Raw genomic sequence first — 18178 nt, forward strand, 5'->3', positions numbered from 1 at the left:
TTTCCTGCCTTGCCCACAGTCAGGACAAATCTTTGTCACCCGCCAGTCCCACAGCCGCTCAGACCCAACCAAGTAAACACAGAGACTTATATTGCTTACAAACTGTATGGCCGTGGGAGGCTTCTTGCTAACTGTTCTTATAGCTTAAATTAATCCATTTCCATAAATCTATACCTTGCCACATGGCTTACCAGCATCTTCACATGCTGCTTTTATGGCGGTGGCTGGCAGTGACTCCTTCTACCTTCCTGTTGTCTCTTTTCTCCTCTCTGTTAGTCCCGCCTATACTTCCTGCCTAGCCACTGGCCAATCAGTGTTTTATTTATTGACCAGTCAGAGCAATTTGACATACAGACCGTCCCACAGCAGGCAACCCTGAAGAACATCTATCTACAAGTCAATGTATAACCAGCTTGGACCCGGGCTAGAGCAGCAAGTACCTCAGCAGAGAAGAGGGGTCTGGGAGAGTTCAGAAGAAAGTGGGCTTGCACTGGATCCGTTGTAAGGGCAGAGGAGGAGAGGACTAAACAGAGAAGGTGTTAAGGGAGAGGACTGTCCAGCCAGCAGAGTGTAAGCATGCAGGGAAAGCCTGCATGGTGAAGGGACTCTGGGATGGAGGCGTCCAGTAGACCCTCTGTCATGGAAACATTCTGTGTCTTCATAGGCCACACATGACCTAGGTGGTACTTGAAATGTAGCTGATGCAAGGAGATGTTTTTTCTAAGTTTGATTTTTCAAGAATTTAAGTAGCTTTACTTGGCATGTGACCACCTTTACTTGGACAGGGTGGTTCTGTAGTGGTCCCTCGGCCAGCTTCCCAATGTTGTCTTCTCATTTCTAGATGCTCCAGGGTAGTTTCTCTGAATCCATAAATCTCATCACCATGTAAGAACCTGTACTTGGCCCTCTGAGGACTAGGGATTGGTAGACTTGGTCTCTTCCCTAAGGGGTCTTGTTGTGGAGGAAAAAGGAGGCTGAGCTCCCCGAAGCTGAGTGACTTTTAACCTTAGCATCTCTCATAGTGTGGGGGGGGGGGGCATTACAAGCACCAAGTGAACGATAATCTCATAGATCTTTGAGAGAGAGAGCATCCAGCATTGACACTGGTCCAGACAGGGTTGATAAGAGGGCGGGATAGGAGGAGTCAAATGGGTAAAACCCCGAGACGCATCCTGGCAGCCATACTGACAACACAGGAAACGGAAGTGTGGCTTTCGGTTCCTAGTCCTGAATCTGTCTCCCATTCCTCTGTCTCACTGTCAGGATAGCTAGAGCTCAGATCCACTAACTGAGCAGCAACTCCACAAGCTGGGTACAGCATGCTTTGAGGGGGTCGGGGGAGAGGGAGAGAGAACATTTGCTTCTCTTTTAGATTCACACTGCTGTTTCCTCCCTGTGGCCTTTGAGTTTCATCTGATCTAATAATACAGCAGGGACCATTATGGTACCACAGACAAGTCTCCCACTGTGATCTCTGGCAAAAACAACCAAAAATACCCAAAGACAACAGCCTCGATCCAGCCCCACCCAGGAACCCAGGGATGGCAGAGAAAGACCAGGTTACTCCTGTATGCCATCACTGTGGCCCAGCTAGAGATTGCAGCCTTCTCTTAGAGGGCCCAATGCTTTTGTGTTTTCCAGGGTTCCCCATCCCCATGGCAGGTTGGTAGAAACACACAGCTGTACTGCCCAGCAGCTAGTGCCTTGGGGTCTGGCTTCCTTCCTTTCTCGGCCTTCTAAGCCAAGGGGTCCATCAACACAGGGAGGCAAGGGCTTTTTTTTTTTTTTTTAAGTATCTGGGAATTCTGGGATTGGACAGTACCGCACTTTGTCTTCTGGGGAGGGGTGAACAGAAGAAGCACAGTCAGTGGGAACGGTCATATGGAAATGCTCCTCCCCCTTTAGAACTCCCTCATCTATAAAAAGAGCTAGCAACAAAAAAGTTGGCCCTATCAGTTTTGAGGCTGACTCCTGGGGGAAATATGTTGAAAAACATATTTTTTGGTTGGATGTTGTTTTTACTTACTCCATATATTTAATCCCCCAGCACACTTAAAGATAACTCACAGTTCAACTATAAAGTACAGACTCTGGGTTTGTGGTTGGTTGGTTGGTTGGTTGGTTGGTTGGTTGGTTGGTTGGTTGGTTGGTTGATTGGCTGGCTGGCTGGCTGGCTGGCTGGCTGGTTGGTTGGTTGGTTTTATTGTTGTTGTTCCTGGTGGCATTAAGTAAAGCTGCCCTGAGCACAGAGGCCTCTGCTTAGCCAATGGTTGTGCATCAAGCCAAGGTTACCTGGGCTGGAAACAGGGTCAGTGTCAGTTGTGAGAGGGGTCTCCACCCCACCTCCCCTGCAAATACAGTTGGACTATAGATCGGCACTCATCCCCCGGCCAAGGTGGAGGCTCCGGTTAGAAGCGCATCGAAGTTACATGTCTCCAATTCACCCCCGTGTGTCTCAGCCTGTACGTGTTTCCCATCAAAATGCCTGGAGAAGCTCAGTCCTCAACCAGGTTTAGATAATTGAAAGTCATCATTTCCAAATGGATTACTAATTTATAAGCTGTTACTCTCAAAGGAGGGGCAGGGGTGGATTCTCTTTGTTGTGCTCTTAGGGAAACAAGATTAAAGGCCATAAAAAGCCTATCTCCTCCCAAGTAGCAGGCCCCTCACCAAGGCTGGCATTAATGAGATGATTAGAATGCTGGTGTGAATTAGATTCTACACATAGAGCAGGCCCTGCCTGCAATTACCAGGAGTGCAGTCACAACCTCTGCTTGGTGAACTGTTTCATCCAACAGACTAAGAGCCTTGAATGTGGTTTGCATTAAGAACTGTCTAAATGAGTTAACTCCAGATTTGAAATCGTGTCCCCGCAGCTAGGTGGTCTCCAGAGAAAGGGGCAGCAGAGAAGAGCAAAGTTCCTTCTTGGCCCAAGGAGCCCATGATGGTTTAACAAAGTGGCCATAGCAGACTTTGCCTTCTCACTTGTTTTGGGGCTCGACATATGGAGTCAGGGAGGGTTGATTGTCCCGGGAATCAAAAGACCGACTATCTGAACGCTGTCACTATTGTCCTGTGCAGTGTGAAGCGAGTCAGAGCCTTCCTAGCCCGAGTCTCCTCATGTTAAAGGGTGGTGTCGCTCCTCCCTACGGTACAATATTCCATTGAAAAGATTAGATTAGGATGACACAGCCTTTACTCGGAAAAAATAATTTGGCTGCTTCTGATAATAAAAACCTGGTCTTAGCATTTCCTCTAAAAGTTTCCCTTCTAGCTACACGCCTGTGAGGGATGAAACTGAGTTCAAACAAAGATCCGGACACAGAGGTCTATTGCTGTTTTATTCACAACAACTGAAAACTCAAACATCCACACGAAGGGATAAACTAGTTGTGGTATGCCCATACAGTGAGATACTACTCCCCCATGAAAAGGGGAGGAGACACAAGAAACACCGGCAGCGATGGGCACCTCAAGAACCCACTGATCAAGTGTAATGAAGTCAGGCACATGAAATAAACTTGAACGACCCTATAGAAAGTCTGCAGTGGTTGTCTGGACTCTGAGGTTGGAACTAGGATTAGTTAGGCATCTGGACCTTGGCGCTGGGGGAGATGAAGAGCTTTGTGCTTTTGCTGAGGTGATAGCTACACTGTGATGGTATTTACATTTGCATTATATGCTTAACATGGGTACGTGTCCAGGGAAGGTAAATGAAAATCCAGTAAAGCTTGTTAGGGAGAAGCAAATAAAGTTGACAATGAGACTCTAATTTAGACTCTTGAGTCTGAGACTTTTGTGCAAGTCAGCAAAAACGTTTAGTGGAAGGAAATCTGTGAGGGCTTCAGTCGCTGCAGATGTGAAATGGGTGTTTGACCCGTTAATAATAACCCATGCTGTCGCTTGTCAAAGGAGACGACCATGACACTGATCTCCACAGGTGCCCTATGTACCAGGCCCTGAGCTCATCGTCACAAGGACTTGAACTCATCTCACGAGGCAGCTATGGGCTCTGTGGAGCAATGCATACATGTAACTCTCAGCCATTCCTGCCCCTCGCTGGTGCTGGTTAAGATTTTCAAGAGGGTGAGAAGTGCCGAGATGCAGATTATGACCAGCATGAGTATGCACGAGGCCGTGTCCCTCTACCATGCAGGACTGGTGAATAGGAAGATGGCCCAGGAGCTGACCAGGAAACCCAGGGAAACTGTCTAAGGGAGCCTGGCTGTTTTCTCATAGAGTCCCCAGAGACATTGCCTGTAAACAGTTCTGTGTAATGTAACCAGACAGTACCTATGCACTGGACATTAATAGCGTGGGGACGAGGAGACTTCTAAACATCTGTGTAGCTGACGAGGCGGGCATGTCCATTTGATCCTCAGCACAAGCAGCAGTAGCATCCTGGACGGTTAATAATGACAATGATGGACATGACTGGTCTCAATACCACAGTTTGCAGAGGAGGAAACCACACCAGGATTGTTCCTTCCCCACACTCCTCATGCCAGCAAGACTTCCTGATCCTCCTACCATACCTATCTCCCCAGTTCTCTGTGACCTGTGCGCTCCTGGGCTTGAGCTCCCAACAATGAACTTCCAAAAGATGGGAGTAGATAGTTTACAAAGCTAACAGACATTTCTGAAGTCAGCAGACACTAGGGGACAGGAGCTTTTAATCTCTCTCTCTCTCTCTAAAAAAATGGAAAATGCATTTGGGAATGGGGAAGAGGACAGTCTGGGGTCTGGGGTGTTTTTAGACAGTGATAACACATGTAAAAATGAACTCTTAGAATAATCTAGAAGAGGAAAGAACTCCAAGCCAGCAGTCTCAGTGGGTAGTTGGGAGGCAAGTTTAAAGAATTTCCCGTGGCTGAGGAGGCTGTAAGGAGGCTAACTGGTCCTGGGTTACAGGCCTTTCTTGACCCCAGCTGACACTATCCCCACCCCCTAAGTGACAGACCTAACAGATGACCTTGAAAGTTCAAAGGTCACACTTAAAAAAAAAAAAACCTCAGCTGGGTCTCACGGCACAACCCTGAGTCCTAGTTATTCTGGAGGCTAAGGCAAAAGAATTGCTAAGTTTAAGGCCTGCCTGGGCTACAGAGTGAGTTGGAGGCCAGCCTGACCAATTACGGAGACCTTGCGTCAAAATAAAAACAGACAGTTGGGGATGTAACTCCATGGTAGAGCACTTGCCTAGCTAGTGTGTGTGTGTGTGTGTGTGTGTGTGTGTGTGTGTGTGTGTCTGTCTGTCTGTCTGTCTGTCTGTCCCTCTGTCTGTCCTTGACAGTCGGGGAATGGCGACAGGTCTGCATCCCTGCAGCGGACCTTTCTCCAAGATGCATTCTAGCGCTGCTGCCTGCAGAGGGGGATTGAAGCCTGTGAAGAAGCAGGGTGCTGCTCTTGGTTATGTTTCCCCTGAGCTGCCTGGGAATCCGATAACGAGGGTTTTGAGGGGGCCTGGCAGAGCTGTAGAGTAGGTCACTCCTGCACTGGGCAGGCAATGGTCTGCTTTCCTTCAGACCGCCTATTCCCCTTTCTAAAATGAAGAGTCAGCTGAAATGCCCTCCGGCCTCCCTCCTAGGGTACTCTTTCCAGTGCCCAGTGTCTATCTGGCAGCTCTGTCCATCCCGCACCCCACCCCCACCCCCTGGCAGGTGACACCTCCTGTGGGGTCTGAATGTGGCTGCACATGCTCTTCCACCTCTCTCATCTCGGCCCCCTTTCTTCCCTAGTGTGCACCAAGGGGCAGGTGGTGTCTGGCCAGTACCGGATGCTAGCCAAGCATGGAGGATACGTGTGGCTGGAGACCCAGGGGACAGTCATCTACAACCCCCGCAACCTGCAGCCCCAGTGTATCATGTGTGTCAACTACGTCCTGAGGTGAGGAGGGGAGGGGGCGGGGCACCCAGCCTCTCCGTGCCCCGGGCACTACCTCCCAAAGCTCTTGGCCGTGGGTGGGAATCCTTCTGAAGAGGGGTTTTCATTGAGCTCTGAGGAGCAGAGTTCTGGAGGTTTCTCATCTCCCTTGTGCCTCGTCGGTTATGGTGTCATGCCTCTGACTTGTGTTAAGGGGAGGAGATTGTGTACAGTAGTTGCTTAGTATCGCGTGAATGGGAAACCAGAGCTGCTCGGAGGCAGCTCCCCCCCACCCCTCCCCCGCCCCCAGAAGAACAGGACAGGCAGCCATAGCTATTACGAAGGAAATTGACATAGCATTCCGGCCTCTTGTACACCAGCAGCTCACTGCACAGTGTAGCCATCTGAAACAGCCGCTAGGTAGAGGTTCCTCTCGTGGTCTCTGCTTCCATGGCTCACGGACTTCGATCCTTTCCAAAATGTCAGCAGTATCCCTGCCCATCTCTTTTGTCTGAGAGGTGGAGCTATTGGACTTTCTGTGTCTGGGGGAGCCAAAGGCTTTGACTTAAAAAAAAAAAAATGCAGAAACTCTGAACAGCTCTCTCATGCCATTTAGTGAGATTGAGAAGAACGATGTGGTGTTCTCCATGGACCAGACCGAATCCCTGTTCAAGCCCCACCTGACGGCCATGAACAGCATCTTCGACAGCAGTGAGGACCTAGCCATATCTGAGAAGAGTAACTACCTGTTCACCAAGCTGAAGGAGGAGCCCGAGGAGCTTGCCCAGCTGGCCCCCACTGCAGGAGATGCCATTATTTCTCTGGATTTTGGTGAGCACTTCCTAGCCCCAGCTGAACCCTGGCCCCTCTGAGCCTGGGAATAGTTCTTCTTAGGACAAGCCTCCGCAGACACACCTTCTCTAAACCAGAGCTACACTTGACCCTTGCCCATGTGCCAACCACGTGTTCACGGTCAGGCTCTGCCAGGCACAAAAGGACCCCAAACTCCCTGGCCACTGAGTTATATGTCCTCATGAAGGGGAAAAAGGAGGTGGGCTATGAGATGGGTCCGTTCTCCACCTGGCTGTGGGGGTCTGAGTTGAGGGAGAGAGGCCTGTCTAGAGAGATGGTAGATCCCCTCACGTATCTCAAAGTGCACGCCCTTATTTAAGTGGAAGGCTAAGGAATAAAGCCAAAAACACCAGTGAGGACATCCAGGGCCAGGATGAAGCCCTCAAGGCTGTCTGGTTAGAACGTTCTCCTGTCTCACTGGAAGAGAAGTCACTGTGGTCTAGGCAGAGTCCTCAGCTATTCTGACATCTTGGAGTCATGGAAAGGCCTCTTCCAGGTCACACCATACCCCACCCCGCCCTAGCCCAACCGTGACTGCTGGTCTCTGCAGTTACTGTCTCCTGTGATATGTGCGATTCAGAGGCCACAGGAAAACTGATGTCTCAGAGAACGATAAAGGGCAATGAGCCCTTGCATGAGATATCTTGCAGCCCCTAGCTTCATGATGGTACTAAGACAAATGGCCCCGTCCATCTCTGGTAACTTCATCTACCTTCTGGAGTGTTCTGAGGGATCAGCTGCTTCTAGTAAGTGCAGTCATCTCTGAAAGGCAAACGCTGTTGGGAACTGTTCTCATTATAAGGAGTCCCCATATTGAATCACAGCTCTGGTCAAAGGCTCCTCGGTCTTAGCTAGGCTCCCGGGTACTGAGGGTGTCCATCCCAGGCCCACTGTCAGGACCCTGTTAGGACCTTTGTGAAACCTCTGGGCTTCTTCCTCCCTGGGAAGAGCCTAGACCTCGTGACTCTTCACCAAGCATGTCTTGTCTTTACAGGAAACCAGAGCTTTGATGAACCATCAGCCTACAGCAAGGCCATCCTGCCCCCAGGCCAGCCTTGGGCTGCAGAGCTGAGCCACGGCGGCCAGAGTGAGTCCGGGAGCCTGCCGGCCTTCACTGTGCCCCAGGCGGGCACCCCAGGGAACACCACGCCCAGTGCCACAAGCAGCAGTAGCTGCTCCACGGTGAGCCCCACCCTCCTCGGGGAGCACACAGAACGGGCGGGCCCCATGCTCTGCTGCCAAGGCCTGAAAAGACATTCCAAGACATACGACATACTGTCCCCGTCAAGTTATTGCAGTGCCCCCTCCCCCAGAATGCTGGGATGCTTATCTTCCAGGGACCATAGAGCTGACAGCTGGCTCTTAGTCCTTGTCCCCCAGCCCTGAAATCGCAGTGAGAACCGAGTTTGGTCTCTGTGCAAACGGAAGGCTTCAGTCACAGAGCTCTGTTGGCCTCTATCCAATGTGCACGGCAAGACGCCCTAGGACTGTGGTTCGTGACCCCTGGGGTTGAGTGACCCTTTCACAGGGGTCACCTCAGACCACCAGAAAACAAATACATGACAATTCAGAACAGTAGCAAAATTACAGTAGCCACGCAAATAATTTTATTATTTATCTATTAGGAAGGTTGAGAACCCCCGGTCTAGGAAGTGAGGCAAACGTCTCCTTACGGGGAGACCAAGGTTCAGAGAGGCTGGCGAACGGATCTACTTCACACAGCTTGTAAATAGTAGCCCCCTTCATTCCTTGGTGGAATGCAGCCGAATGAGTCGGGAAACATGCTTGTCCGTTTACATCGAGCTTCTGGGGAGACAAGCACCATGTTCTTGACTCGGTCCTCTCCTTCTCCGTCTCCAGCCCAACAGCCCTGAAGACTATTACTCATCTCTGGAGGATCACCTGAAGATGGAAGTGATCGAGAAACTCTTTGCCATGGACACCGAGGCGAAGGACCAGTGCAGCACCCAGGTAGGGAGGGCCCGTGTGGATGATGAAGGCTCCTGTATCCCTGTGCAGAGATCCCCTGGGGGGGGGGGGCGCTGAGCAAAGGACAGGGGACAGGGAGCTTGCGGCCAGCCCTCCTCCCGCTTTTTCATTGCTTAGTCCTGCACTTCCGCTTCTAACTCTCAACCTCCTCTCCCCCCGAATCCACGCCACCAAACCTCTAAGGAGGCACGTCCAAATTCTTCAATCGACGCAGTTTAAAAAGTCATTTCACTTTAAATGATTGACAGAAATGCTCCTGAGTTGTATATTCAATGACAATTTATTGCACAAGGCCACACATCATTGTAAGTGGATGTGGTGACGGCCAGCCCTCCAGGGGCAATCCTCATACCCCAGACTGTCTCAGACCGAGTTCTCCATCCAGGCCTCTACCTGGCTCCTCATGTGTGCCGTCGCCCTGGCCTGCAAATTTTTTTCATCGTCTCTGGGCATCTCTCTTTTCCTGGGTGCACCTGTGGCGTTCCTTAGCCCAAGCAAGCAGTATTGCTTCAGTACTGTTCTCTGGGTGCTAGTTAGAGAGGCCTGTCTGCAGTGAGGGGTCCGTCACTAACTGTGGCCACAGCTTGTCTCTGTTTATGAGTGTTCTAGTGGGACCATGGGAACCCGATGCAGGTCTCTGAGAACGGCAGTCCCTCTACAGGGCCTGGGAGGGAGGGGAAGAGAAGCTGCCCTTCATCTCGGGAGCTTGAGTGTAGCAAGAATAGGATGGAGGGGCAGCCTACGCCATGGAGGCAGGGAGCTTGCCTGACTGCAAGAGAATGGAACAAGAAGGCATTGCAGGTCAGGGGTGGAAGCTTAGAGCATGGAATGAAGTGCATGGCCAGAAAGTCTTGTGCCCCAACGGCACATCCGAGAGTTTCCAATACAAGTGCTTGCATGGAGGAGTAAGCCTTTGAAAAGGCCCGGGAAAGGCATGGGCCGGGCCAGCCACGGCAATACAACTTTGCTCTGTGTCTCTCCTCAGACGGATTTCAACGAGCTGGACTTGGAGACTCTAGCACCCTACATCCCGATGGATGGGGAGGACTTCCAGCTAAGCCCCATCTGCCCGGAGGAGCCCCACGTGCCAGAGAGCCCCCAGACCAACGCCCAGCACTGCTTCAGTACCATGACCAGCATCTTCCAGCCGCTAGCCCTGGGGGCCCCCCACAGCCCCTTCTTCCTGGGCAAGTACCCCCAGCAGGTGGAAAGCAGGAAGCTGGAGCCAGAGCATTGGCCCATGTCCTCCATCTTCTTCGACGCTGGGAACAAAGGGTCCCTGCCTCCATGCTGTGGCCAGGCCAGCACTCCTCTCTCTTCGATGGGAGGCAGATCCAACACTCAGTGGCCTCCAGACCCACCATTACATTTCGGGCCCACCAAGTGGCCTGCTGGCGATCAGAACAGCGAACCCTTGGGGGCTCTGCCACTGGGGCCGTCACCGGTGGAGCCGCCCAACACCTCACCTCACGTCTCCATGTTCAAGATGAGGTCAGTGACAGATGCCAGGCTGGAGGAGTCTTCCGTACACACCCACCAGTGGGTGCTCTGGGGCCCCACCTCGGCTTCCCACCTCACCATAGCCCCTCACTCTGCAGGCAGCTGGCACTCTACCTACCTAGTTTAGAGAACTGATATTTGAAGGCCAAACGCCCAGAACTCAGGAGTAAAGGGCTCACTGAGTACCTCAAACCTGGTGTCTGCCTTTTGATCACCCCAAGGGTACTTCACTCACATTAGGGTTCATCTTTGGGCACAGATAGGTATTTGAGTGACAGTTTCTCCATTCTCTCCACAATCCCGTGCTTTCCACCGGCCCAGGCTTCTACCTGAGAGCCTCTGCGGGATACACGCAGGCGCCAACATTTCCTATCTCACCCGCCACACCGGGTGCTCACTGGTCTAAGTCCCAGAAGCTGGGGTGTGTTGTCTATAGTGTGTGCCCTTTGTAAAGCACCCCAGATGGTCCTCTGGGTGGGAGGCACTGAGCAGAAATCCTTGTAGAGACTGATGTCATCTAGCAGGACAGTCACCTATGAGGGCAGGACTGGCCGAGAATAGCTGAGGTAATAGACAGGTGTGTGGAGGGAGGTACGGGTGCCTGGATGCTTTGGCATCTCACCAGGTGGAGGAAGAGAAGGCAGAGCCACAGCTGTTCAGGCCCTTTGGCACTCCACATTTCTGGGTCCATAAATCGCCTCCGTCATAAGTACTGGTCCTGTGAAGACACCAGGTGGGAGGCCATAGACTACTCCCTTACACCCTGCTCTCTCTTCTTGGGCTTGGCAGGTCTGCCAAGGACTTCGGGGCTCGCGGCCCATACATGATGAGCCCCGCCATGATAGCCCTCTCCAACAAGCTGAAGCTGAAGCGCCAGCTGGAACACGAGGAGCACGCCTTCCAAGACACGAGCGGGGTAAGCCGCCTCCTCGCGGGGGACGCCATGGGCATCTCCGCCTCCTGGGCGGGGAGCGAGGCTAGGGCAGAGATGTAAACAGCTCAGGCCGGGGGTGAGCACCTCCCTGTGCCGTCTGCTGGGTCTGTGTGGTGCCCCCACCCCACCCCACCCTTGCCCTCTGCCTCCAACCACACCTCACATCTGCAGGGGGACCCTCCGGGCACCAGCAGCAGTTCACATTTGATGTGGAAACGTATGAAGAGCCTCATGGGTGGGGCCTGTCCTTTGACGCCCGACAAGACCATCAGTGCAAGCATGGCCCCTGGTAAGCAGGCCTAACCAGGGGTCCAGAGGGTTGGAGGCTCAGGGCCCATTCCCTGAGCCTTGTTAGAATGGGCTATGTCCATGCCATGAGGGGGCTCCGGGTTCTGCAGCTTCTGAAAAGACAAGGCAGGCTGAGAGCTACCATCGGTCCCATCAGACGGCACCACATTCACCCTCCGGCTTGGATCTTCCAGATGAATTCACCCAAAACTCCATGAGAGGCCTGGGCCAGCCACTGAGACACCTGCCACCCCCGCAGCCACCATCTGCCGTGAGCCCAGGGGAGAATGCCAAGAGTGGGTTCCCGCCACAGGGCTATGCCTCCCAGTTCCAGGACTACAGTCCTCCAGGAGCCCCGAAGGTGTCAGGTGAGTGAGTGGGAGCTTGTACCGTACCCAGGGTCCTGATGCACACGGGGGGGGGGGGGGGGGGGCCTGACCAGACAGGACGCTGGGAAGCAGCCACTCACGGCAGCTCTGCATTTGGATGACAGGCCGCCTTTGGAGCCTCTGCTCAGGCCTCAGGCAACTAGTTACAGTGCATCCAGCCAGGCTGCATGAGGATGGATGGATTAGCCAGGACCTGCATGGTGCCAGGCCCAGGAAGTGGGTGACAGTGACTTGCTTAGAGAATTTCTTGAAGGCCCCCTTCAGTGAGAATCTGAACTGAGAGAGAGAGAGGAAGGAGAAATCGCTCTCTCCATATGCATGGCCCTGGAGAGAGGGCAGAGCTACAGTTATTTCTGACCAACTCAGGCTAGGGAAGCTTCGGGAGAAGGAAGCGGCTGGGATGGTGAGGAGCCCAGGGCTGTAATGGAGTTCTAAGAAAGACAGTTGCTCTGGAGTGGGTTCTGCAAAGACAAGCTGGCTGCTCTGGAAAGGCAGGCTGGAAGGCTTTAGAAGGAACCCTCCAATAAGCAGGTCACTTGCAGGCTTTTGGCGTACGTCTGTCTTTTCCTTAGCTCCTCGTGGCCTCAAGTGCACACACAACATCTCTTTGAAAGCATGCATGGGGGACTCACTGACAGCAGGGTAGCTTGGTGATCCGGAAAGTTCAGCTATTGCCACTGAAACCCAGATGTTTTCCCACAGAGGCCCCTGCTTGGCACATATAATTTGTGACTTTGAGGCCGGGGGGAAATGCCAGAACCTTGTCTATAGTCTTACAGTTGGGTTCTCAGTCTGTGGAACCCCAGAAGCCCTGGGCTTGATATCCCAGCCCCACTGTTTATCAGCAGGTGGGCGGGCAAGCCCGAAAGGAGAGAACCATGCGTCACTCAGTCCCTGGTACACATCTGGTCAGCAGTAGTCAGCACATGACAGGTTGCCCTGGCAATTGAAACCAAAGCAAAAATAATTTCAACTTAGATCACGTTCTGACCATGACTGAAAGAGGAGGTGAAATTAACAGGGGGTGAGGCATCTGTTTATAGGAATGCAGACAAGGGGAAGCAGGTGGACCCCAGGAGGGAGAGGCCACCAGGACATTGCCCTGTACCAAAGCTACGGGACCCCTGTTGCTGCTAGCACCTACTTTGGATCTCAGCACCACTGAGACATGTTCTCTTCTAGCTCCATCCTCTGAATGGGGAGTAGAGCCCAAGGCAAGATGGCCTTGGTACCTGACGTTCCCGGCCTGCCATGGAGACGTTGTTCTTGCCATGGGGGCCCTTCTCCCTGATTGTCTTCAGTGGGGGAGGCACTGTGCCAGCAGTTGGGTCAGGCTTTTAAAGTTCCCTCTCCTCCCTTTCACCCCCCCCCCGCCCCTTCTTGCAGGCATGGCGAGTCGACTGCTGGGGCCATCGTTCGAGCCTTACCTGTTGCCGGAACTGACCCGATATGACTGTGAGGTGAATGTCCCTGTGCCGGGAAGTTCCACACTCCTGCAAGGGAGAGACCTTCTCAGAGCTCTGGACCAGGCCACCTGAGCCAGGGCCTGTGGCCGGGCACGCTCCTGCCCTGCCATCTCGTCTGCCAGCTCTCCACCTTCTGTCTGTGTTGCAATTAGGTATCTCTAACACCAGCACACTTCTTAAGAGATGTACTGACCTGGCCGATCTGCCCAGGTCACCAAGCAGTGGCCTTTACCTGACATGCTCACTTTATTATCCGTGTTTTCAAAATACGTAGTCGTTTTTTCCGCCGATGAAAACGTTCTGAAATTTTATAAGATTTTCCCCTCCCTTCCTTGAATGATTTCTAATTTATATTCCCCAAAGGTTTTTTTCTCTCTCACATTCAGTATCCCACTAACAAGCATGGTGGACGTTGGCTCTCCTTAGAGGAAGCCTGGGCTTCGTTCAGCTGAAGTGGTTTTGGTGGTGGTTGTTGCCAAAGAGAAAAGGATTTTGCTTTCCAAGCTCCACTGTGGATTCTCTGTTTCTCTCTCTATCTCTGTGTGTCTCTCTCTCTCTCACACACACACCCCTAATCACCATATTGTAAGATTTAGTGTGCTTTTTAAAAAGCCAGCTTTTTGCTCTGATTTTGATATGACTTATGGGGTAAAAAAGAAGCAATGTGAAAGGTAAACTCCAGGGTTACCTGTGAAGCCACGCAGTGGCTTTCCTGAACCGTTTGGTGGCGTCCCCCATCACACCCCAGGTTCAGGGGATTTTTTTATTATTATTACTCAAAAGTAAAACTGAGGGTTTTTTTTTTAAAGGAAAATTTATATCTGGGTTTAGTGTTTATCATATATATGGGGTACTTTATAATATCTAAAAACTTAGAAATGGAAGCCTGCTCACAAAATCACTTTTAAGATCTGTTTAGGGCTGTTGATTTTATTTTTCTCAGTGTTCTGGACACTGTAGAACTGTATAGTACTCCCACAGGCCTGTACTAACACCGCTACAGATCTCTTTTCCTCTCTCTCTCTCTTTCTCTCTCTGGTGACCTTTTGCTTTTGTGACGTGCCATGGGTGTGGCAAACAATCCTGTGAGTGGAGCCACTAAGGCAAGCAAGGCAAGCTGTCTTCTCTCATCTTCTCTGTGTATTCTGTACGTATGCATTGTGACTGCCGCCACGAGGGCTCGGGGACGTGTCGGGGATGGGAAGGAGGCGCTTTTCCCTTTTTTCAGGTCGTGTTCCTCGCCCTTCAAGCGCACTGAGCTATGTGACTCTACCTGTCTCCCTCATGCGGCACGTTTGGGTATTTCCACAGCCACCATGAGATGGTCTGAATGGGGATTCACAAAGCAAGTGGGGATCCACGAATAATACAGTGACCCGGTCCTGGGAGCTAAACTCGGAGCCGGTGCCAGGTCTGACCAGCCCTGCACCCCGCCACGCCCACAGCTTGCAGGACAGATGGCCCTGCCAAGCCTAGGTGTAGCGCCCCGCTGTGGGCGAGCAGCAGGCAGACCTCTGGGGACAGCCTCTAGCGGAGGTCTCTGTCACATGAAGTGACGTGAATAGGTAGAAAGCACTGAAAATAGTATTCCCAGAGCACTTTGTAACTCACTGGGGAAGAGGGAGGCCACCTTTGGGGTGTGTGATACCAATCAACATAAGATGTTGCTCACTCGGGTACAATAAAACTTTAAAGACACACAAAGCCCATCAGGCCAGAACGCAGTGAGCCTAAAGAGACTTACTGCCCAAACCAAAAATAAACTGTCAAAGTCAATCTACCTAAAATGACCTAGGCACGGTGTTGTCCAAGTCGCACGTCGGTGCGCGGTGTGGCCTGACGCACGGTGACGGAACTTGAAGGGTTATTGACAGGTGACTGCTGGTATTTGATTTCTTGTGTTGTCGCCTCAGCATTACGGGCATTTTCCCTTTGCAGTTTAACTGAAAACACTCTGAGAAATACTCCGAGCTTCATATTAACCTTCCCTGTCCATGTAACAACTTCATGAACATTATTGCGTTGTCAAATTCCTACTGATGACATTATAACTGTACGGGAGCTTAACTTTATAAGGAAATGTATTTTGACACTGATATCTTATTAAAGTATTCTGATCCAATTCCTGCTGGTGCCTCTCGTTTCTTGTGCATTTATCGTGGGCTGTACCAATGGAAAGCGACGCTCTTACTCACTGCCACACAGAAAATGAACATTGGAACCCAACTGGACCAGATGATTGACAGCAGCCAATGGGAAGTCTGATAACCGAAGGGAAACATTTGTACCTGGCTAGTGCCGAAGTCCAGAAGTCATACGCTGTCTTCCGTGTGTCTCTGCAGAGATCTACGGGCCCTTTTCTCTGTAGGCTAGAAAAGAAGGGAAGAAGCCGTGGTCTCTACCTTCAGAGATCCACGGGAGGCACTGAGGAGTGTGTTGGTCCTTGTGTCTTCACACTGGGCATCCAGCAGAGGTTCCGAGAAGGGCATCTTGGGCCAAGGTCAGAGAGGACTCCACTTCAGTGTGAGGTCAAGGTCTTCCTAGGTAGATTGTAGGATAAGAGAGAAAAAGGTGACTGCAGCCAGAGACAGAACACAGCAGAAGGCCAGCACTAGGCATGGACCTGATGGGTTCCCTATTCCAAATGTGGCTTCTGTCAAAGTCACTCTTCTGGTGATCCAACAGGCATTTTTCTGGAGTGATGGGGAAGGGGCGGGAGAAGGCCAGCAGCATCCCGATTTTTATAGACAGCCCTATGACCAGCCGCCCCAGCATCCCCTTGTACACCTAATGTTTTGGGTTCGTTATCACCTTGGTAGCTTCCAAAGGCCTAAGGGATGCTGCACATACACATCTTGCGGATGAGACCAGGACTCAGTGACTTTCACATATCCCAGCCCATTTCTAGGAGACATACAGCTCAAGTCTAGGGCTGCTCTCCTCTCCTGCCCCAAAGCTGGCTAGGAGATATTAATCTTATGCTAGAGCCCATTTACATTTTCAAATAGAAAAGTCCTGTCTGAGCTGGAGAGCTGGCTCAGTGATTAAGACACTTGCTCTTGCAGGAAGTCCTAGGTTGGATTCCCAGCATCCACTTGGTGGCTCACAACTATCTGTAATTCCAGTCCCAGGGGACCTGATGCCCACTTCCAACCTCCACAGGCACCAGACATGCACATGGCACACATAAGTACATGCACACAAAACACACATACCACATTAAATAATAAATAAATCTAAAAAGAAATTTTAAAAAAATAAATGATACCCCAGTCGGTCTTAGTTTCACTCTCGAACTTCTGTTTTTTTTTTTTTCTGCTTCTGGTCCCCTTTTCATCTTGACTTGGTTTCTGGACCTTGAGTTGGATTATCTGGACCCTGCCAGGCTCTTCCTCCTCTTCATCCACCGTCTCAGGCTTCCTGCAAACATCACTTGTTCTTTTCCTAAGCGCTTCTGAGAATGACACACTTCACCTTGAGGACCAGATCAACACAGAGCATGAGCAAATTCAGGACTCAAGCCTGGAGGAGCACTCTCCTGGTCCCCAGTGACTTCAGGGAGCCTGAGGGGCCTATAATGCTGTTCTGGGGCAAAGTATTTGGCCTCAACCATACACCCAAAGCTGTGGTTGACCCTCCAGGCCCTGGTGGGGTGGGGGCAGTGTCCAACATCTCTGACTTCCAACTCCAGCAAGCAAGCAAAGGTTGTCATTGTTTCTGGTGGGTCAGTAGGAATTTAGGTGGTGGCGCATGCCTTTAATCCCAGCACTGGGGAGGCAGAGGCAGGCGAATCTCTGTGAGTTCGAGGCCAGCCTGGTCTACAAAGCGAGTTCCAGGAAAGGCTCAAAGCTACACAGAGAAACCCTGTCTCAAGAAAACCAAAAAAAAAAAAAAAAAAAAAAAAGGAAGACTGGCTTGACTCTTCCCGGTTTCATATTGTGGGTTAGGAGCAGGTGTCTGCCTGCATGTGATGCACACAGCCCCAGGACCAGGCCCCTACACAGAAGTGACAGCCATTGAGCCCCTTGAGTACCTCCTGCATGTAGATACGTTCTTTCTCAGTGGTTCATGCTATCTTGGCATTGCTCTAGTTGGTAGCCTCCAGATTAGAACTCTCCCTGGGAGGGAAAGTCAGACCCGAGGTTGGAGCACCAAGAGATTCTACTTGTCCTGTAGAGTTTGGCCAGCCCCACCCCCCTTCAATGCAGAACAGATTGGTCAAATGCTGACCTGTGGTTTGGCTAAAGATGTGATGTAGACTCATTTCCTTTATGGTGTGTAAGTTTCAACCATCTCCTGCCTTTTTCTCGTTGCCTGCCCAGCCTGTGCTTTTGTGAAAAAGAATGTATACTCTGTAGGAGAGTGGTCAGCTTAGCCTGTTCTTTCTTCCCTGAGGCCGGGGTAGTGCAGGGTCATGAAATGGGGCTGTGCTAACACAGACTGTCTGTGGATGCTGACAGGAGCCCGGAGAGGCTTGAACCCAACCTCGTTCTCTAAGTTATCAACTTATAACTTTATATTTTATATTTATATATTTATATTTTATATCTAAGTTATCAACTATAACTTATATTTTATAGCTAAGTAGACTGAATCCCAGAGAAGCAAAGCCTCTAAGTGACTTGCTTACAGGCATACAGAGATTGAGAGGCAGAGCTGAGCCCAGGCTAGCATCATAGGGGCAGGGACCAATTTCTTAGCCTGTAGACAGGACCTCCCACACATTACCTGTTCCCCAGTACGGTCTCCTCAGTCTCCAGCCTCTTCCTGTTCCTCTACAAAGGGTACTTTCCAGTTCTACAATGATCAAAATGTCAACTCTGCTTCTTCAAAACGCTCCTTCAAACCCAGTGACTCGCAAGGAAACTGCTTGGCCTCTCTGTAACCCCAGTGAAGTCTCA

At 51.3% G+C, this 18178-nt stretch overlaps 1 protein-coding gene across 1 annotated transcript in view; it reads left to right on the top strand.

Annotated features, from left to right (window-relative positions):
* Positions 1-15399, top strand: part of Epas1 (endothelial PAS domain protein 1) — an 85025-nt gene extending 69626 nt beyond the window's left edge. The window contains exons 8-16 of the mRNA XM_016005046.3: positions 5736-5883; positions 6476-6690; positions 7706-7893; positions 8572-8682; positions 9686-10191; positions 10990-11116; positions 11306-11423; positions 11617-11790; positions 13198-15399. Of these exons, the coding sequence (XP_015860532.2) occupies positions 5736-5883; positions 6476-6690; positions 7706-7893; positions 8572-8682; positions 9686-10191; positions 10990-11116; positions 11306-11423; positions 11617-11790; positions 13198-13349 (1739 nt within the window). The 3' untranslated portion in view covers positions 13350-15399. The remainder of the gene's footprint in view (positions 1-5735; positions 5884-6475; positions 6691-7705; positions 7894-8571; positions 8683-9685; positions 10192-10989; positions 11117-11305; positions 11424-11616; positions 11791-13197) is intronic.
* The last annotated feature ends 2779 nt before the right edge of the window (positions 15400-18178 follow it).

The sequence above is a fragment of the Peromyscus maniculatus genome, chromosome 22 (genome assembly GCF_049852395.1).
Source record: "Peromyscus maniculatus bairdii isolate BWxNUB_F1_BW_parent chromosome 22, HU_Pman_BW_mat_3.1, whole genome shotgun sequence".
NCBI classification, from domain to species: Eukaryota; Metazoa; Chordata; class Mammalia; order Rodentia; family Cricetidae; genus Peromyscus; species Peromyscus maniculatus.